The sequence below is a fragment of the Hemibagrus wyckioides genome, linkage group LG08 (assembly GCF_019097595.1).
Source record: "Hemibagrus wyckioides isolate EC202008001 linkage group LG08, SWU_Hwy_1.0, whole genome shotgun sequence".
NCBI lineage: Eukaryota > Metazoa > Chordata > Actinopteri > Siluriformes > Bagridae > Hemibagrus > Hemibagrus wyckioides.
The window spans coordinates 26,449,516-26,471,616 of NC_080717.1; the positions used below are offsets into that span (position 1 = coordinate 26,449,516).

The following is a 22,101-nucleotide window of genomic DNA, read 5'->3' on the forward strand; positions in this document are numbered from 1 at the left end:
AGTGACTGCGGGTGTTAAAACTCTGGGGGAACAGGCGGGTAGGGTGGGGTGGGGTGAGGTGGGGGGTTTCCTATTTCCATGTTAAGTAATGTAAATGCACCACTAGTTTCACTCTATTGTCTGGTAACCCCTTTGTGAAGTTTAGAGTCGTCTTCTATTTGCTATATAAGTGGTGTTTTTCGCCAGTCAGAGAAAATACACTAAACGACGGAGTGCAGTGGCATCACACTTATCTGAAGTAACAAGCCTCGTACACCCATTTCCTCGAAAGCTATCTCACCGCAAGACTAGCAGTAGCCTTCATTTGAAAAAAAAAAAGAAGAAGAAAAAACAAAGAAAAAGAAAGAAAGAAAGGCAGCTTTAACTTAAGACAAGATGCAAGTTTAGGAGAATTTTTTTAAAATAAAAAATTTCTAGCACCACAAAAAATCATTTTGATATGAAAGACTTTTGGTCTATAATAATAATCCTAATCATAATAATTATAAAACATTCCTAATTTTTCCCATTCATGAGTCAAACTGTAGCTGTTAACTCAGTATCTGACTTATTATTATTTTTTATTATTTTTATGTTGTGTATGTGGTGCAGAGTGACTCACACCCAAACTGTCGTTTTGCAGAGTTTTAATCGTCATGATCGTGTCCAATGTGTGACCAAAATCTTGTTGCGTCAGAGTTAGTCTGAATAATAATGTGTTGCCATTGCATGTAGTGTAGTCGTTTCCTACTTTTGATCATATTTAGGTTGTAAGGAATGGTTATACGTGGTGCTAGCATAATTTAGGATTTTAATGTTTCAACAGTCATTTGGCAAAAGCTGCACTCGGGGTTGGAAGATGTGGGAGGGTCCTTAAACCAATCTGGCAACCCTGGCAGTGAGAAAAGAGCAGAGCAGCGCAGAGCAGTGCAGAGCAGCCACCAGGGAAGGAACAGCCTGAAAGATCTCCAAAGAAGCTGGACATAAGCACGGGATATAGACCCACACACTCGCTTTACATGCCCTTCGACGAAGTCTCCTTCTGCGGCTCCAGTATTCTGGTGTTTTAAGGTTCCGTGTTTTAAAGATCGGAAAGCACTGTGAACACAGAGAGTAATGGAGCTGTATTGTCTGGAAGTGGACACCGTGGTGCGAGCCCGTCCCGACCCGAACCTCCTCGGCGATGAGAGGGTGCTTCAGAGCCTTCTGACCATCGAGGAGAGGTTTCTGCCTCAGTGCTCCTATTTCAAATGCGTACAGAAAGATATCCAGCCTTTCATGCGCAGGATGGTGGCCACCTGGATGCTGGAGGTTTGTGTGTGTGTGAACTTCAGTGTATTTCCTCAGCACTGAAAAACAGCCTTATATCCCCCCGGTTCACTGTCAACCTGTAGGTCCTACGCCGCGAAAGGAAAGCAGAAAAGCCGTTTTAACGTTTCCGAAAGGACAAGGCCGATTTTAAGGGCGTTTATTTTAAGAGTCCGTTTTGGATCGGGTTCACGGTTGTGTCGTAGATTTTTGGAGAGGACGACATGATTACAAAGAAGGACGAAAAACGAGTTTCTCGAACATAATAAAAGCGATAGAACATATCGTTTGTGCAGAAGAGAGTGTCCTGCTTCATAATGTTATTTATTTATTTATTTATTTTTTGCGATAAATATTTCCATGCACACGTATGCAGTTCAGTGCTTTCCCCTGGTAGCTAGATTCTAAAAACGCCATGTTGTTTTTTTTCCAGATTCGGTCCGCTTGTCTTTTTTTTATTAAATGTCTCCAGACGTCAAAAAACTTTATGAAATGTCACTGGACAGAAGGACGGATGTCTAAAGTTCCTGTTGAAATCATGCGCATTATGTTGTGAATATTTTGTATATATTTTTTCAAATATGTCTTCGCGGAAGGGCGAGGGCCTGCTGCTCCCTAAACCCAGCACTTATCGAAATCGGTGTAGCATAGGAATTAAGTTAAATTATCCCCGAAATCTGCCGTAAATGTCACCGATTTTTATCGGGAACGTTAGACGAGGAGTTGGGCTTTATTTTCATGCATTGAATGTTAACATGAAGCTAACTGGCAAATTTCTACAATTTTTTCAATGTAATATTTCGCTGCGATGGCGACACTCTCGTCAGGCGCTGCCTGATACTTCTCTTACAAAATTGCGTTTTTCTCACAGAAAACATGAATCAAAGTGTTTGACAATTGTCGGGAATGATGTAAAATGGATTGCTGATCATTTCTATGCATAACTTGTGTTCGTGGACAATTTATTTATATTTTTAATTATTTTCTGAAAATATGACGAATTAAAAAAAAAGAAGCAAAAGCTGTTCCGTAGCCTACTGTGCTGCCTGGCTGTTTTTTGGCTCGGGTGATTGTGACTTGAATTCATTTCTTACTGAATGGACCGAAGGAATTCAGTTCAGTTGACAAAGATGTTAGAAAACCATTTTTAGTCTTTTTAAAAAATGCATTTATTCTCTCTCTTTTATTTATTACACTACACGAGCAAGTGTTGCACACTTATATTACTGTAGTCTACATTTTTAACGAGATCGAGAGCGAGATATATTTCTTTTTTCCCCCCAGATCGCACACTTGTTTAATTTGCGATCAGATTCTGTTTGGTGAGTTATTTCAATTGTGCAAGATGAACCACGTGTTTCTTCCTCCGGTGAACTCATACTAGTCGCTCTCCTGCCTTTTGCAGGTCTGCGAGGAACAAAAGTGCGAGGAGGAAGTTTTCCCACTGGCTATGAACTACTTGGACAGATTTTTAGCGGTTGTACCCACCAGAAAGTGTAACCTGCAGTTGCTCGGGGCGGTCTGCATGTTTCTGGCGTCCAAACTGAAAGAGACGCGTCCTCTAACTGCAGAAAAGCTATGTATCTACACTGATAACTCCATCCGACCGCAAGAACTCCTGGTAAGCACCTAAACATGCAATTTGCCTCAGTGGTTGAGTGAAACAAATAAACTAATATAATATTTTTTATGCTTCTTGTATTATATATATATATATATATATATATATATATATATATATATATATATTTATATATATATATATATTGAGTGTATATATACATATATATATATATATATATATATATATATATTCTTTTGTTTTCTCTTTTTTTGCAAAGAAGATATGCAATAGCTACCATGACTTTAGATACACATGTCAGATATAAAGGATTATGACATTAAAATGTCACTTGCTGCATTGAAAGTAGCTTTGCAGATTCTAGCTGGAAGAATGTAAATGCTAGATGCTCTGCAGTGTGAGTGTGGTGATGGAGGGGAAGAGCTTCAGCAGTATCACCCACAGGACTCCAGCTCCATCTAGTGGCAAATATGTGGCAAATACTCTTTCACTGTGTTGAGATGAGAAGTAATATTTTTCCAGTTCCGGCTGAGACACACACACACACACACACACACAGAAGACACACACAGAAAGAGAGAGAGAGAATATGAACTATTGTTGAATTAGATGAGAATATTTATATGCTACTGGATGCTGCACTTCATCATCATCATCATCATCAAAATCTTCATTTCAAATCCAAACGATCCTGCCCTGTGTGTATTTCTGTACAAGTCAGTATTCTCCCACAAGAAGCTATGTATCGGAGAGCAACTATGGCAACTCGAGCAACACAAGCAACTGGCTAAATCCAAATTTCATAATTCCAGAAACATTCCAAAGCGATGTGCCATTCTCCCTCAGTGTGGTCAAAAAAAAAAAGAAGCAAAATCCAAACAAGTCAAGAGTCTTTCTGCTCCGCTGGAGGTCCATACAGTGCGTTCGCTGTGTCATTGGATTGAGAAGCTGAAGCGTTGAAGATGTATGCGTGCATGTTTCTCACCGCAGGCTCATCAGCTTCTTTTCATTGCGGTGGAAATCAACAGAACTCGGTTTATTCTGATCAAGGATAACACGATTATGCTACGGTCAGCATAATTACGCTGAGGACCCCTTTTTTTCCTTCTTCTTCTTCTTCTTTTTTTTTAAAAAAAAAAAAAAAGGTGAACCATTTGTCACTGGTCTGCAAAGATGCAGGAAACTGGAGCTCGTCTGTAACACTTACATCTTCAAGTTTTTTCTTTGCTGACTTGTACAAACTTCTTGTAAATTAAACCTCACTTGTGGCAGCAGCATCACAAAAAGAGGAAGTGGGTATGTAAAGTGTGTTGCAAGCATAACTAGTCAGCTTTCAGTTTTGCCTCAGTACCGTGGTATATGAAGTTATAGCTGCGTACTCTTCTCCTTCTACACAGTCAAATGTATTTATTTATTATAGTTTTTTTGTTGTTGTTGCGTGTCATCTGTATCTTACAGGTCAGTAAACACATTTAACATGACTGTTAGGATACTGTATAAATAACATTACATTCAGCTTCTTCTGTAAATTTTGATATGATAGTGAAAGATTAAACAGTTTATTGATTTCTTTTGGATTGGCACCTTCCCTCGGACGTGGTGTACATCTTCTCTACCTTGTGTGGATGCAGCATGCTGTCAGTTTTATCCTTTTTAGTTCAGGAGCTTCTCCACAGCACAACATGAACATCTTCAATAGCATTTCCATAGATAGATTACATTTTAGAAATCCAAGTGAATGATTAGACATATAGCAGCCATGGTTTGGATTCAGTCTAAAAATGATCTTTCTTCTGCTTCCTCTCTAAAAACGTTAAAAAAAAACAACAAAAAAACACGGAAGTTACAAAAAAAAAAAAAAGCACTGAAGAGCAGCCCCTCCGTCCGGTTATGGTGTGTAGTGCATACTTCTCAGCCCCTAAAGATCTGAGCTGTTTATATTTGTGGGTAAGTCGTTCTAGTGCTGAAACCAAGTATGCAGATGTGGCAAGGAAATCATGCATCAGTGATAGCTGCCTGTGATCTCGACGTGCTGCTTCAGAATCCAGCTTCAGTCACAGGGGTGTAGTTGGTAGGGCAGCTTTTTGGTCAACTGCACAGAGGAGTAAATGGCTAACACAGTGAGCCACCTCATGACTAAGTGCATGTGGTTGACTGATGAAGAGAAAGCATCTCAGTTGGAATAAGTGCACAGACTGTTTTAGCCAATTAGTCATCACACTCTTCCCGATTTAGACGACAAACTGGCTTTCTGTTTTCCTCGGCCGGTTAAAATCTGCCGACGTTGACATCATTTCGGCACGAGTGAGCGAATGTTTCGGGATCAGTGCAGTAGCAGTAGTGCCTGTTTGCCATTTGCTTAAGTCTGTTGATGCAAAATTGGTCTTCTCTGACAGTTATCACCCTGAAGTTACGGATTAATTCGTGCACGTTTCCCAAAGGCGGTAATGTAGTTTACATGTATGTCGTCTAATAAAAGCTGTGAAAAGAAGACAAATTATTTTAGTATGGCAATAACTTGCAGTTGAGTATCATTTACTTTGGATATTCTAAGGATTTGAATTTGCACTAACCCACATTTAGTTAGGAAATGAAGTGCTGCTTGTGTGAGAGTGTGTGTGTGTGTGTGTGTGAGAGAGAGAGACACACACATAGACAGGCTTGCATTCTCAGGAGGAAAGTACCTGATGCTGAACAGACACTGTGAGGTCACTGCTGTTGCCATTTTCTTATAGAGCTGAGTAGCTTAGAGGATTTATGATTAGCCAGGGACAGTAATGTAGCAGTAGCCTGGCACTACTCTGCTTATGTCTTTCTGGAGTGTGAATACCAGTATATAGTCCAGGGATCAGACAAGTTATCCAGACTTAATGCCTCCTAGTGAAGTCCAGAAGCCAAGATGAGGCAATGAGTATGAAGCAAATCAATCAGAAACTCTCACACACAACACGATACAGTCCAATACACCTGTTTCTCTTTTCCGTAGACGCTCGCAAACATTTCGCTCAGTAAAAGCCGTTGAACGACTAATGAATGTAAAAAAGGATGGTTGTGTCCTCTGTGCCCTCACTGGGAATAAGATTTAAGGTTGTTCACATTCACTCAGAGTGGAAAGGAAAATAGCAGAAATGAAATATGAACCAACTTTGACATTTCCAGAATCCCTTGGGCCAAAAGGCTAGAAAGCCAACCAGCATTTCATCAATTTATATTCCACTTCCAGCAGAACTCAAAATACCAAAGATACTTTAGATAGGCTCTGCGTTCAGCCAATATCCCACATGACACTGTTCTAATATCCAGAAGGTATGTCGTAGCTACTTTAACTTAGACACCACGTCAGTATCCAGAACAAACACTCTCTGTTTTGTGTTTCTTTAGATCATTCTTCCTCTTCATTGCATGTTTGTGTCCTTTCAGGAATGGGAATTGGTGGTTCTTGGTAAATTGAAGTGGAACCTGGCTGCTGTCACGCCCAACGACTTCATTGAGCACATCGTGAAGAGGCTGCCTCTGCCTAAGGATAAGCTGGACCTGATCCGCAAGCATGTGCAGACTTTCATCGCCCTGTGCGCAACAGGTAATGGTGCTTCCAATGCCCAGAACCCTGCACGAATGTGACTAGTACTGGCTCGGTAGAATCCGTAGACTAATACCATGACCCTGAAACATTTTCACAATGCATCACTTCATACCGTTCCTATTTATTAAAGTTGATTTCTTTTGGTCAGCATTTTTATTCTCTGTTTCAACATGTCTTAGCTCTTTTCAGTATTCACTGCCATAAATCACAGTGAATGGAAGCACTGCCCTGTTTCGTCCCTTAGGTATTTCTCTCTTTAATTACAAGTTTTTCCAGATGTCACAAGACTTAATACAAGATTAAAAATTTGAATATCGATGTTTGAAACCAACAGACAAGTAGGCGAATGATATGCCGCTTGGCACATGCTTTGTATTTGTGTTTGTGTTTGATTTGTTGTGTAAGTGAGAAGGATAAAAGATTAACCGCCAAGTCAACTAGGTGGCAAGATCCTGCGTCAACATGTCAGCGAGTGTTGAAAAATATGCTCATCCGCTAATCTAGAACAAAAAAAAACACGGACTGAAATGGAATTTCTGGAACAGTAGCGATGATGATAGCATTCGTGTTATTTTGGCAGGCATGGCATTACGAAATGCCTTACCGTTACGCCTTCACGTGGAAATATTTAGATCAGAATCGTTGTGTCTGATGTCCTGGAAAGAGTGGTACGATCAAGTGATCGAGTGTGGAGGACGTATTGAAGGGAATATTGCCTCAAAGGACAGCTATCTGGTTCAGTCTGTTTCTGTATGCTGGCTACTCTGTGTAAGGACGACTAAAAGTCTTTGTTCTTGGCAAGATCAAACATGGAGAAGAGGCTGAGGGTGAGAAAAAAGTTAGTGGGAGAGCATTGTCCCAGCGGATCCGAACAGCAAAGCATGTCATGTTTTCATATCTCATCCTCACTTCTCACGCCTCCTAGCTGCTCCGGGGCATGACTGTTTTCCCATGTTCAGGAGTCTTTGTGAGGCTGGTTCTCCCAGCCGACTTTACGCTCCCACTGCCAAGAGAGGTAATGGGACGTACTCATATTTCCCCTGGGCTCCCACGTCCCTCCCTGGGGTTGCTCATCTCGCCAGGAGAATCCCCCCACACCTCTTCACTGTGAACACGGCACAGGAACGGGTGGAAGAGTGGTGGGAGGAACGGGACGAGATGACAGGTCTTTAAACATGGCATGTTTGATGTGGGCTCTCCTTTTACCGATTGTGCAATGGATATTGTAGGTATGTTGTGAAACTACTCTGACAGGAGGTATTGATGAAATCCATGGGAACTGGCTTAAATACCATTAAACACCCTATCACTGTCTCACTTTCTGTACCTGAGCCATTAAAGATACTGGGATGTCGATTTTCAATCCAGTCTGGTTTTGCTGGAATTATCTGATAGCCATGATTACTCCAGATGATTACTTCTTTTGTCTCTTTTGGCTATTCTTTTGGTAATTCTTGATTTCTATTCAGCTTATTTACACGCACAGTGTTGGTAGCACCTTTGCAAAAAACGATCAAGCCTCTTCCGTGAAACATGCTATAATTCTAGACTTGTTAGCGTACGTGCCAATCAGAGTGCTTTTGTTTCCAGTGTCAGCTTTCTTTCAATTTTTGTGCTTTCCCAAAAAAAAAAAAAAAAGTGCATTTGCTTGAAAAGGCTGATGACTAGATTGTGATATCTGGAATCTCCACACTCTTTTGACAATCTAGTATGATTCACATTCTTTGCATGTGAACAAATACAAGCATTGTATTAATTAAAACAGTTCAGGTTTGGAATTTGGTTAATATATTTTATTTTTGGGAAAGGATAATCTTCTATCAAACACCTCAAACTGCCCATTTCTACCCCATATACATTGCCTGAGGATGTGAACCATGAAGAAGACATGAATCCAATCTCCACTGATCACTCGTCTGCCGTTTGTTCGGAAAAACGAACGAGAGGTCGGTGCTGTTTGTTGACTGATTAGTCATGGCTTCCTATGAGTCGTCTTCCTTTGTATGCTTTGGATAATTTCCTGCATCCATACAGAAGGAAGAACTAAAAAACCGAGTATTCGCTTAAGCATTTCCTTTTCTCTGTGTCATACAAGTTGTCACATATTTAACAGTTTTCAGACGCTGATCAAAACCACAGTATCCTGTCTGAGTAGTATTATTAGTGCAAATTTCAAGGGATTCCAAGTGTCCCACCCATGCTTGAATAGTTTAACCATATAGGTGGTGATTTTCTCAACTGGTCTACACTCTCATGGGGATTAAACCATGAGGGTATCGAACATGGTTCCTTCTTCCCATAGGCTGTGTCTAATCTGAAAAAAAATAAATAAATAGTGTTTGGTGTAGTAAATAGTGCCTGGAGAGTGTGTGTGTGTGTGCGAGTAGGCAGAGGTCATCATGGTTAAAAAATGATTCTGCCAATTTTGTCATTCCTGTTTCTAGAGGCCCTGCTACCTCCCTCTCTGGCCTGTGTACAGTTGCTCAAGCATCTCAGCAATGGTGCAAGACTGAAGCAAGTTATTACAGGATTTCAACAGTTGAGGAGGAATCCTGTTTTCATTTTGTTTGAGTTACGGTGTCTTGGCTGCCGATAAAAGTGTAGACGTTGCCTGAGATGCAAACAACACAAGGATTTCCAGATTTGTCGTACTGTTTTGCTGTGGGACGTGGTAGCTTTGTGGTGAAAGGGTTGGATTACTGATTAGAAGGTTGTGAGTTTGAATCCCAGGACCACCAAGCTGCCACAGTTGGGCCCCTTAACCCTCAATTGCTCACTTGTATTAAACAAAAATGAGATAAGGGCATCTGCCAAATGTCATAAATGTATTGATTGGAGGTGAAGATGGCGAACAAGATGCAATAGATTTCAGGGCAGGATTGAGGACGTTTTGAATATTTCAGTGCAGCCATTTGCAATTAGCAAACCCAGTGATTTAACATTTAACAGATGGTGGTAGTGTTATTGAAACATTTGCGTTTAAGTGCCACCAGTGAATCTTAACAGAAACAGACATACAGTAGCAGCTTTAGCACCTACCACATTTTACAAACCCACAAGAGCCCAAGAATTTACTGTCTGTAAGCTCCCTCACCTACACACATAAGTGGCTTATTCCATTTGACTGTGGGCTGTGGTGGGTATGGAACGATGATGCCAAATCCAAAAAAGTTGTTTACATTTGACCTTTATCAATCAGGGGAGCCTGGCTGCTCACAATGGGACTTTCTGTAAACGGAGCAGCTAATAAGGTATGCAGTCGAATGTAATCCTGGCAGATGATTTATTACCTTCAAAGAAAAAAAAAATTCCTCTCTGGCTGTTTCTCAACTTTCCGGGTGTTTAATTAATGTAAAGTTAAATGCATATGCAGTGCAATGCACCCACCCAAGAGTTGGCTATGCTGGTATGATATTGGATACAGTGTGTGGGCAGGGCAAGAAAATGGCTCATTGAAGGAGGTAAGAGGCTGGCAGAAAGACCCAACCACCTCTTACAAAGAGCCTTCCATAGCAAGCATCACTGCTACATCGACTGTTTTCCTCCAAAAACGCATATCAATTAAGGTGTGTAAAATAGTCATTCTTTGTCCGCCTGACCTTCAGAAGCACATCCATCTTTGTTCCTCAATAAGCCATCTTGTTGCAAGGGCTAAGAATCTGATTGCCACATCACATGTGCACACAAACTACAAACACCCCTATATAGCTGTCTGTTTTCCTGTCGCTGTCCTGTTGCAAAAGCACAGGAAACGCTGGTTTTGCAAACGCAACCCAAAGAAAGTGATGTAATGTAATCCATATTTCCTTAGCTCTTTTTTTCTCTCTTGGCTGGAGCTGAAAATCCCTCACTGCCCCAGAAAGACAAGTGCATTTATTTGTCAATACACCAGATCCAAAAAGATCAGTGTCTGGTTCTGAATGTTAAAAAGGCAATAAAAGGATAGTTCATCAGCCATCAAAGGCCCCACCTCATTGAATTTTCTCAAAAAGAGTGAAAAAAAAAAATCACCATCAGTGCCATATTGAGGTTTGCTTTGAATACGGTAACATGGTAATGCGATGGCTGCTGGAGTCCACTCCATGAGCCCAGAGGTGGCCCAGCATCAGAGGAATGGCAGCAGGAGGGGGGGGTAGATCTTTTCTCCTGCCAAAACCTCATGAGGGTCTGGAAACAGACTAAAGAATGACGTTCAGCGGAATGCACCAGTCCACCCCCCTCAATTCCCCAGTCAATTCTGGTGGCTCAAATCTGTCACTCCCTCCCCTTCCACCCAACTACTTCTTCTCACCATCCAACCTTTGTGCAAGCTGTCATTTTGAATTGGAGTCCACAGAGGGGGCTGGATTTTTGGTCTCTCAGTTGAACGAGATGAGGTGTTAACTCCGCACTCAATTGCTCGCTGAACTTTGCTCGTTTAATAAGCTTGAAGGTAGAAATCTTGATAGAAAACAAAGAAAGCCCCCCAAAACCCTGACTAAACTCCTTTGCTGTGTTGTAGCAACAAATGTTAAGCATGTGTGACATGGGGTCTGGTAAAACTTGAGGTCTGAGAAAAAAACTGAAAAAGAAGAGCAGAGAAAAAGAGGATAGACTTCACATAAATCAGCTGAGACTCTTTTATCATTTCATCCTATCCTGTTTCTTCTCTCTTGTCATTTCATTTAGTATCTACTTTTGGGTTGCACCCCCTTTCCAAGTGGTCTTATTTGCATTATGAATGACAGCGAGAGAGCTAACAAGGTAATCGGTCTTTGTTGCACATGCCTGTAACCACATGTGGAAGAAGGACCTACAGCTGAGAGCATTTGCAGAGCAACGTTGGCTCTTTATTCCTTCCTTTCCAAGGGCTGAGGGGCTTTTTTTTAAGGGAGCCTACGGAGCTGGATTGGGGGGGATGGGAAGACTGGAGTTGATGGTGGAGAGGAGGGTGCTTTTCAAGTTTCTTTTCAAGTCAAACGAACCTTCATCCTGTGTTGAAGTTACATTGGTGTGCATGAGTTGACTCGGTAGTCGGAACACATTCGGTACAATATAATTTTCTACCTCTGTGTGAGATAAAGAGTGAGTGGAAAAAACATCGCCTCCATATTCGTCTACTGTAAGCAACAACAACAGCTTACTGTGATCAATGATATACAGTGGAACCTCGGCATATGAATTTAATTGGTTCTGGAGGCAAGTTTTTAAGGTGAATATTTGTACTGTGAAGCGAATTTCCCCCTAAGAAATAATGTAAATGCAGATAATCTGTTCCAGCCACAAAAAAATATTAGCAATGTGACCAATACAAAGCGTATATAAAATGTATGGCTGCTTACAAAGAACTGAGCCAAGTCAATCATTCCATATCAAGGGTCCTCACAGGAAGTCGTGCCACCAAGCTTGGGCTAAAAACAGAACAGAGCACCCACGCCACCAATCTGCAAAATCAACAAAAAAAACGCCCCAAAAATCACCTAGCTTTTGAACGCATGCTGAAGGCAACGTTGGTATCGTGGGTTGACTCTTTCCAAACAGCTTTCACTGACTGAAAAAAAAATTTGTAAACTCGCTTCAGTTGCCTTTGCTTAGCTTTCCACTGACAAACAGGTTTTGAACGGCTCCCGGACGTAGGCGCACCTTAGCCAGGGTTCGGTTCGTATGCTGATGCAAATTTCTTGCAAAATTTTAATTCTAAAGGTGAAAATTTGTAAAGGAGGGCAGTCCTATCCCAAGGTCCCACTGTACATATTGACTCTTCCTGACTTTCCAGTAGGAATTCCAAGTTAAGAGCACACTTTCTTTGTTTCTTCCAAGTCCAAGGTTGGAATTTCCATTTCCTTAGAATTCACCATTAGCAAACTGAAATCGTCTTCATTGGTTAATGTTACAGATTCATCCTATCCTCTCTAATGCCTCGAAATACCAGGTTCTTGTTCATGACCTGAAAGCTGTTAGTTCAATACATCATAACGCTCATGTTTTTTTCTTCTTACAGATTTCAACTTTGTCATGTATCCTCCATCCATGATTGCCACGGGCAGCGTGGGAGCAGCAATCTGCGGACTACAGCTCAACAACACGAACCACGCACTGTGGGGGGATAACCTTACAGAACTGCTTGCTAAGATCACGAACACAGAAGTCGTGAGTATTGCAACTTTTATTTAAATGTGTAGAGATAGAGCTATAATCTGTAAGGTCAAATGATTTGGGTTATCTAACGGGATGTGTAGCAAATTTATAACACACTTTAAACAGGACGTTAAGTAGTAGTTCTGATAAAAGAATTTTATTATTATTATTATTATTATTATTAAAAGTATCAGTCGTCACTGCTCCAATCTGAACATGTCAACGAGAAGCACTACACTTCTAATCTACGATCACCCTGAGCTACATATTTGTGTCATGTGAAAATTAAGCCGTTGGCAAAACATCAAGCATTTTTCCCCTTCATTTTTTCACAGCTGTCCCCTGATCCCTTCTCTGCCTCTGGCACTCTCTTATTTGCTCAGAAAGGTCACATGCCAAATGTGTGGGAAGTTCTGTAAATATGGTCGAACATACATATGAATAGCATCTAGGTTGTGCAGCAAATGTTTCAGTTAGTTTTGTGTTTGCGATGCTTCGATGCAGGCTGAATATTGCCTGCTGCACGGAGAGACGGGTCTGCAATTGCAGGCGGAGAGCTATGTGGCCCCGTGGCAGGGTGTACAGTCCAAACACAACCCATGCTTCAGCTGCAGCAGCAGGGAGGGGGTGCAGGGGTGGACTGGCTTTTGTCAGGGTGGTAGCCTGCTTCAAACCAGGCAGGGAGGCTTTTGAAGGGGGCACATTTGGAAAGGGTGATGGCAATGCCCATAACAGTGGTGTTATTTAAAACCAGGAACTCTACGATGAGAAGGTCCCTCTTTTGTTTGCTAGCACCATGCTTGAAAAACATCAATGTGGTACTGTGGTGTACGTGTGTGTGTATGTGTGGGGGGTGAGTTTTTAACTGTGGCTCTGAGTGAGGAGATTGCGCTTTCCTCCTTAATGGGCTTGCTTCCAACTTTAATTCAATCTGACATTCAGACACTGAATTACTGGAAGTGAAATGGGATTGACCCCAACTGAGAGACTCTGAGGAAAGACTCCAGAGAGCTGGGGTGCAGTGGTGGGGCTTTATGCAAATGACTAATAAACCCTCAAATTTACATTGCCCTATAAAGGACAGCTTAGTGATATCTTTTTTCGGGGCAGAGAAGTAGCATGGGGTGCTGAGACGTAGCAAGAGGAAGGAGTTGATATGGAATGTAAGATCACCACACAGATGGATGCCTCTCTCAAGTCTGATCTGAAGAGGTCAGCCTCCCTCCACAGAGTTGACCACCAGTGGGTAAACGCCTGCTGTGCCGGTGTGTCAAGACGCACACCAAAGCGGAGGAAAAACAGTCCATCTGAGCAGTGAACGTTCTCAGTGTATGAGGAGTGTGAGGTCTCTGCCAGCAGAAGTGACCTGCCCAGTCCATGATCAACTCTTCACATTCCCAGATGCCAGTAAGCCTTTGAAAAACATGCAAGCAGGGCAGAAATCAGTCTGGATCTGATGGTGTTTTGAGGACCGCAGATATGTTTGTTTGTTGCTGTTTTTTTTCTGTGAGGAGCCACTGTCTTTCCTTCCATAGCGAAGACCCCTGATCCATCTTGACCGACGCTGGGGACAAGTTCCCCCATGGGATGGCTGCCAATCCAGAAGCATGCATAAACCTATTAGACCTTAGCATTTTAGGACCTGGTGGTTTTCTCAGGGATGAGTAGGCCTGCAGAGTGATGCTCAATCAGGGAAATCTGTTGAGTATTCAGACTGTGAATGCTCACTAGCTACATGATGCTGCCAGCCATCCAGTCAGTCGTCTTGCTGATACTTGTGGTGTCCAATGCCTGTGGTTTTCATCCAGACATGTGACACGGCCAACTAGCCCCATCTAGTCGCTACTGTAGTGTTGTACTGTGTGTGTGCAGCCTGAAGCGCATCTGGTACGGTGTGCACACCAGCGGGCTCCATGCGGCAGGCCAAACCAGGGTTTGGCATCAGCGACTCGTGCAAACTGTATGGCCTCTCAGAAAGAAGTTAAACCTTTGAATATTCCAGCTGGCATTTAGTGTTTACAGTAAATGTTGTTATTGTAGCTAATGTATGCTGTAAATGATGCTTTTTTGGCTTGTTGCATACCTCCAGAGACTCACTGGGTGTTTTCATCTATCGGGTAATGTTGATTCCACTGGAATTGAATTAGAGTTTGCATTCAGATATGAATTAGTAGTTTTTCCTGTATGGTCTGGGTCAGGGGCATGGCCCCCCACACTGAACTCCTTTACCTGTTTTGATGCCTGGCTTCATTGAAAGAATTTTGGACAAGAAGGGGTCACTGGTGAACATTTCTAGGGGTACATTCATTTGCATTTCTCCTCTCACACACTGAGAGAATTTTTTGCAGTCATTCAAAATACAGAACTGTAAATATATATATAAAAAAAAAAGTAGGTGAAATGTCAGTCAAATCAAAGTTCGGCAAGTTCAAGAATGCACATCTGCTTGAAGTCATAACAGCAAACGATGCTAATGTGAGTAAAAGTTTTTCGAGGGAGGGGATAACTGCTCATTTTTAGGATATTTTTGGGACGTACAATCATGTGGTAGGACCCTTGGCCTGTTGCACCAAATGTCTGGGACAACATATTAATCCCTTTCATTTCTCAATCCTCTGTTGGCCGTGTTTTGAACCCAGCAATCTTTTTAATATTCCAGAAAAAAAACAGGCATCTGTCCTTCTCTAATGCTTCCTTTAATGCTGCTTATCCGTAGTGTCACTCGTTTTTTGTTGTTTCTGTTACTCTTCCTGACTCTGTCATCGTCACATGGTACATAATGAGTGACATCAGCATGGCAGCTGATGGTAGAGATGTTTTGCTTCTTAGCTTGTCCAGACTTGCATCTCTTTAGACAAGAACACTACAGAAAAAGAGCATTTTCAAAGCCATGTGTGTCCACGTCATCCATTTAAGTAGCAATTGGGACAAAGTCAATTAACCGAATTAACAAGTTATCTAGATTGGCCTTGGATTTCAACCCAAAACAGTACTTGACACCATAGGTTTTGTAGCTAGTACTCCATGTTGTCTGTTAGCATTCGTTAGCTAGCGTCTTCTTTTTCTACATGCTGTTTCAGTGGGTGCTTTTATGTATGTAAATATAACCGACAATTACGCTGCTTTTTAAATATACCCACTGGAGCCCATTAGCTGTAGTTTGTATATATTTTACGTTACTTTAACTACTACCCAACAGGCTGTGGTTTACAAGTTCAAAAATATATATATCTGCCTCACTCGCAGTGTTCCCAGGATATGTACCAGACCCACCGCCACCCAGGATAAAGCGGTTCTGGAAGATTTATGAATGAATGAACGAATGAATGTTTGAATAATATTTGAATTTAACTCTGGGCTAAAGCAGTGTCTGCTGTTCACTACTTGGTCCAGATAAACACTTGCTTTCTTTCTTGAGCTGGTAAAAAACGTGTCAAATGTCAGTAGCAGAAAATTCCAGAAGCAAAAAGAGAGAGAGAGAGAATTCTTTTATACAACAAAAAGTGAATTCTTCTGTATTGTCCATCTCTTTAGAATAATTATTTTTGGTTTGTGATACTTTTTTATTCAGGAGTATTTATTCTTTCTGCAATATGAACCAAATTAAATAAATGACAAACAAACAAACCCTAAAACCCACCACAATGCACAAGCATTCAAGCAAGGTGGATCAAGAGATCCCCCTCAACACCTAAGACGAAACCTTCTTCTTTTTAGAACGAGTCCCAATCCTACCAGTAGTCACAGACTGAAGTCATTAAAGTTGCTTGAATTTAGCCTGTGGGGCTTGGCTCAGGCTTGCCTATGCCTCTATAAAGAGCAGCGGCACAGAGGGGAATTTCTTTTAAGAAGTCGGGCCTAGCATTTTGCGGTAAGATACAGGCAGTTCCTTTGCATGTTTTATGCTTTAGTTAATTTTCTCAGTGGAATTTATTTCTTATGACTAATAGCAGTAGGTCACAGTGGGAAGCCAGAGAGGCCTCTTTAGCAGGATGGCGGTCGCTTTCCTCCAGTGATGCAGACACTTCCATGCGCCACCAGGCAGTTCTCTTACCAGAGAAAAAAAAAAACCTTCAGACACATACTTTGTCATCATGAAGCTACAGCGAATGATCAGTCTTGATCTACTTTCATATTATTCATCGGCTCTGGTGCTTGGACCGGCTTGAGCTAGTAAAAAACGTGTACACAAATATACAGTATATACGCTCTTACCTTGTCAGAGAGCCGTAGCTAACACTGTTTCACACTTCAAGCCCATCAGTTTTTAATTAACAGTCACTGTCAAAAGAATGCAGTTTCTTCACAATCAACACATTCTCCACAGGCCCTGCCTCTTGGGTTTCTCACAGAAGAACTCCCACAGATGCCTGGTGTGCCTCAGACCCACAGGAAAGCAAAACAGAGAGCTGTGAACAGTGCAACTCTCTTTGGCTCCACTAGAGGGTGCTGTTTTTCATCTTTGGTTTCAAAGAAAAGAAAAAGTATGCATTCAGCATTTACAGTTTGAATGCTGTTTTGTGTTCTTACCACCACTCAGTTTTATGTCTTTTATGTATTGTGTAAAGGCAAAATTTGCATGTTTCTGGTGATTCTGGAGGAATTAAGCAAACAGGAAACCCGTGTGAGCTGTTTGCATCTCGTCTGAACATATCTCACACGCATTTATCATCCCTGAAGACATGGAGCCATATTCATGCCTTGTGAATGTGTTGTTGTGCCTTTGCTCTTTGAAGCTGCAAGGTGGGCTCGGTGGGACCCCCTCGGGCTGCTTACTCTCTTGTTAAAGAAAGAAAAGAAGAAAAGATGCAGTGTCTTTCCACAGGACATGGATGCAATTAACATAGCTTTTGTACAGCCTTTGTTTTCACTGTTGTTGTGGCAACCGGTGCTGTGGGTATGTCAGTGAGTGTGTGGGTGTGTGTGGGTGGGTGAGTGGGTACACGTGTATGGTTCTCCACCTGGCGCAATGACAGGGTTAGGGTTAAACCTGTACTGCTTTTATAAATCCTTTCATCCTATGTTACAAACAAGTGGCCCTTATTTTTTATGCTTATGGGTGAAGACAAAATAAATGTATTGACTGCTTGTAAGCATCTATTTCATTCCGCTACCCTTTCACTTCTTCTTATCTTTTATCTCTTAGTATTTTCTCTACAGTTTTTAAAAGAAAAATCCAAGGAATGCGTAAACCAGTAGTCTTGAGGCTGTTGTCAGAGGATATAGTGAAGTAAAATGAACGTGCACTAACCTGTAGTTTGTTCATTCTTTAAAAAAAAAGAAGTGCTGAAATAAACCGGAGTGTATTAACCCCATAATCTGTCTGTTGCTGTGGTTGCAGGACCTGTTGAAGGCATGTCAGGAGCAGATTGAGCGTGTGCTGATGAGCAGCCTAAGGGAGGGACGCCGGCAGCAGCACAAGCAGCAGCAGCAGGACCAGAACAACCCACGCAACAAAGCCTTGGATGACCAGGACCAGTCCAGCACCCCGACCGACGTAAGAGACATCAACTTGTGAGCTCGCAGGAATGGTGCCTGGATCGAAAGGAAAAAAAAAACAACAAAAAACAAAAATGACAAAAAAAAACAGCCCATCAAAAAGTGCTTGCTAGTCTTTGTAGGTTTTTATTCTATTTTCAAAAGGAAGAAAAAGAAATACACTTCATAAGAAATCAAAGATATTTTAGATACAAAATAGGTATTTTTGAAATGAATTGATACTGATGCAAAAATTTCTATGGTGCCTCAGATTAATAGAAGGGAAGCCAATAGTGTTTTGCAAACTATTTTTCCATTGTATAAACAAAAAAAAAAATTATATATATATATATATATTCAGTTATATTCAGTTTTTTTTTCTCAGTAGAAAAAAGCTCAAGAGGCTTTTAAGAAATAGTCAACTTTATAAGACTGGCTTGTAAAGGTACACAAATGGGGCTTTGTTTTTTTCCTGTTTTGTTGTGTTTCAGTTCGTGTTCACGTTCATTTCAAACGTCTGAGCATGAACGCACACAGGGGTGTCATGATGCTGGTTAGTGGAGTCCCCGTTTGGCCATGTGGTAAAGATGTCAAAGGCTCAAGAATGTTAGGAGGAACAGGTTTGGTAAAAAAAAAGCCTTAGAGTAAGAATGTGAGTGATTTTTCTGTTTCGACAAAAAGGTCCTCTGGGTAAAATTTGGTTAAAGACGTTTCAATCGATTTGCTGCCTCGTTACATTGTGGCATCAATTCTAAAATGATTTTAAAAAAATTGCTTGCATCAACCAAATTGCAATTGAACACTTGAAATTTCACAATGCAAATTTCAGAATAGTTTGCCCAGTCAAGGGTCATGTCATGAGAACAGCCTATCATTTGTATTATTATTATTATTATTATTATTATTATTATTATTATTATTATTCAATCAGCAACTTATTGTCTCTCGATTCTCAAAGCATAGAGACGTCAATAAGCTTTTGTCAGGCTGCTTGTGTGTGTATGCATATGTGTTTCTGTATGTGGGTACATGTATGTATGTGCATGTATGTGTATTCGAGAGGGAGGAGTCAGTGAGACGTGTGTGTGTGCTTTGTCGTTGGCGAACTATCAGCAAGAGTGTGACCGCACAGTCAGAGGACTAGACAGGGGACAGAGAATAAGTCTAGAGTGCTTTTGTTTGCTTTGATGGGTCACGGGCTACCTGTATCACTGCCTTCTATTCATGCGCTTTTATTTTCTGGCCTGGGACAAGAGGTTGAACCCAGTCCAGTGCACGGGATTGTGAGGAGACTAGGCAGAGAGAACAGAGGGGAGGAGACAGAAGACTACCTTCTTTAAGATGCTCTTATGGCTAAAGGCCTTTTTTTTTTTTCTACATAGAAGGCTGTGATGGAGAAGGTCATTATGACCTCCTTCTGGAGTTATACATGTTTATTTGGCTCACGGCCGTTATGAGTTGAAGGAGCCCAGGGCTACTTGAGTGCTGATTAAAGAGGTGCTAGAAGAGAATTTCACGCATGGAGTCTACATGCAGTCGATGAAAGTGCAGGATGGCATGAGATTCGTGCGCAGATGAGGAGCATGATGGTCATTAAGCTGTGTGGGGTTAAAGAGAGACGTATGCTGCTGCTGAGATGGACATACATTGGCATACAGGAGAGGAGGCCAAAGGAGTGGATTAGATGTGGTTCTAGAGATCACGTGATAATTTAAGTTCTTTTATATATTTGCTTGTTTGACTGTTAAGTTTGTGTATTTCCTTTTTGTTTAAAAAAAATTGTTTTGTTTTTGTTTTGTTTTTTTGGATTACAGACCAGTATCTAAACCAGTTTGATTGACACTGCCAGCTAATTCGTGGGGAAGGTAATACACAGGGAAGCTTAAATAAGATTAGGGGATAATTTGTTGATCTGTGCATCTGTAGTTCCTCAGTTTCAACAACGAAGCACTTTGAGCACATACTCCCCTTACGTCAGGAAAGGAGAGAAAAAAATGGGCCATTATTTACATGTGTATCCCTTCAAAATAAAAAAAGGGAGCTGATTAGATATACATCGTTACACCAAAACCGACATTCCACCAGAAATGACAATATTAACACTTCCAAATGTTTGGATTGAGGAAAATGTATGCCCCCCAAGGCCTCTCTCTTCTTTACTTGAAATTTTGTTTGCTGTTGATTGAAATGTTAATTGGTTTTTATACAGCTGTAAATGGTAAAAAAAAAAAAAAAAATTAATAAAACCTTGTACCATCAGTAAGTAGCCCGCACCAGGGCGTTCGTTTAATTTATACAAAGTGAACTGGTGAAGCTGCTCTGTCAGAGAAAAAAAAATGCCTTGTTTCATATGGTGCCTTAATTCCTTATTTTAGGGCGTGTTGTCCTGTGCCACTGTGCCTTGTTCAGATTGCTGAAGTAGCCTTGAGTGTCCACTATCTTGTCATCTCCTACAAAAAAGTGCTGCTTCCAAAAGTTGGACTGCCATGAGATTTAGAGTCACAATTCTCTGACTACGATTAAGGCAGTGTGTGTTAACAGCACAACACGAACACTTGTGCACAAGTTGCTTAGCTTGCGTTAAGAAGAGGGGGTGGTTAGGGGCAGTTTAGCTTTGTTTTGATGAGCATAGTCTATGTTTTTTCTGTGGGTGAAGGAGAGTCTACTTCATTGTAAGAATTTTTGTTCATGGATAGCATTTTTTTCCTAGAGGCAATTGGGTTCCATAATTCAGGTTCCTCCCACTCTTTCACTTAAACAGCCCATTATCAAGCAATTATATTATATTATGTCATGTTTTATCACTCACCCCAGCGCTCTGAAAGTTAGTAAAAGTAGTACTGTTTTTTAGAATTTAAAAATGGGTGGGCTTGAGCTTGGATATGGACCGAAATTTGCTTCTTACGGTTTGATACTGTATTCCAAAGTGAAGAGGGGGGTAGAAGTGGTTGTGTAGACATCAATCAAGTGTCAATATTTTTTATTGAGTTATTGTTTTGTTTTGTTTTTTTCTCCGCTGCTAAAAAGCTATGATTTTTGTTTCATCTTATACACAAAAATAACATAGTTGTGATGTCACAGTGTGCTGCTATTTTATAAACAATTGTATTATAATTATTTTACTGCTTACAGAATGCAGAAGTAGATGGTAAACAGAAGATCAAGAAATGTAATGAGTATTCGACTGGAAATGCTCTTTTGCTCTTTTTTTAATCTTTGTTTTCCTGCTCTGTTACCTTTTCCTCTCACAGTCTTTAAGTATGGTATGTCTATACCTCAGGTTTACTGGACAAAAGAAAACAAGTCTCTCAGTACCTCAAAAGTCATCACAGTTTTCTGGGAGCCGATGAAAGACCGCTTACAGTGGAGATTCTGATGGGGGGACTTTTTAATAGTCTTCATTTAATGAAGCATGAACAGCATAAGGCTCCCACATGGACTTCAGCCAACTATAGTGGATGGAGGGGGGGGAACAAAAGTCACCAATCTTTGAATTATGGGTCTAAGAGCTGCGATAAACAGATAGCGATACCATTGTACATAAATCTTTGTATAAATTTGGAATCTTATCTTATATCTCCAAACACCTTAACACACATGAAAGTCCTAGACAAGGTGGCAAAATGTTGACGGGCTTTCACGTGTTACTGAGTTGCACTTTGCCTTGGCCTTAATAATGCATATTTTCAGGTGTGCAGAAAGTATTTTCATCAACTGGTGTAGGATGAACTTTGACACGCCACCGATAGGACAGCCCTCACCACCATCTAACTGTCTGTCTTACAAATTAACCATTTGAATGTCAACATTTACATAAATTCTGTCGCCTCCCTCCACTATGACCTTGTCATGTACCTCAATAATGTCTGTTGCACAACCTCTCTCCAATAAATATCTGCTTCAATGTGTGTGGTGCCATATTTGTCCAATTTTTTAAAAGATTTCAAAACACTTTCTTTCTTTCTTTCTTTTTTTTTTTTTTTTACAAATCCCCCTGTGAATTAGGACCTGGACCTCTAAGATTTTGCACCAACAGGGGCTACTAGGTTTAATG

At 41.0% G+C, this 22,101-nt stretch overlaps 1 protein-coding gene across 2 annotated transcripts in view; it reads left to right on the forward strand.

Annotated features, from left to right (window-relative positions):
- The first annotated feature begins 804 nt into the window (after nucleotides 1-804).
- ccnd2a (cyclin D2, a) overlaps nucleotides 805-22,101 on the forward strand; it is a 29,400-nt gene continuing 8,103 nt past the window's right edge. The window contains exons 1-5 of one of the 2 annotated variants that reach the window (XM_058396797.1): nucleotides 805-1,290; nucleotides 2,693-2,908; nucleotides 6,290-6,449; nucleotides 12,433-12,581; nucleotides 17,911-18,066. In XM_058396797.1, coding sequence (XP_058252780.1) covers nucleotides 1,096-1,290; nucleotides 2,693-2,908; nucleotides 6,290-6,449; nucleotides 12,433-12,581; nucleotides 17,911-18,066 — 876 coding nt within the window. In that variant the 5' untranslated portion in view covers nucleotides 805-1,095. Of the gene's footprint in view, nucleotides 1,291-2,692; nucleotides 2,909-6,289; nucleotides 6,450-12,432; nucleotides 12,582-17,910; nucleotides 21,956-22,101 lie in introns of those variants that run through there. The other variant, XM_058396796.1, reaches the window with a different exon arrangement.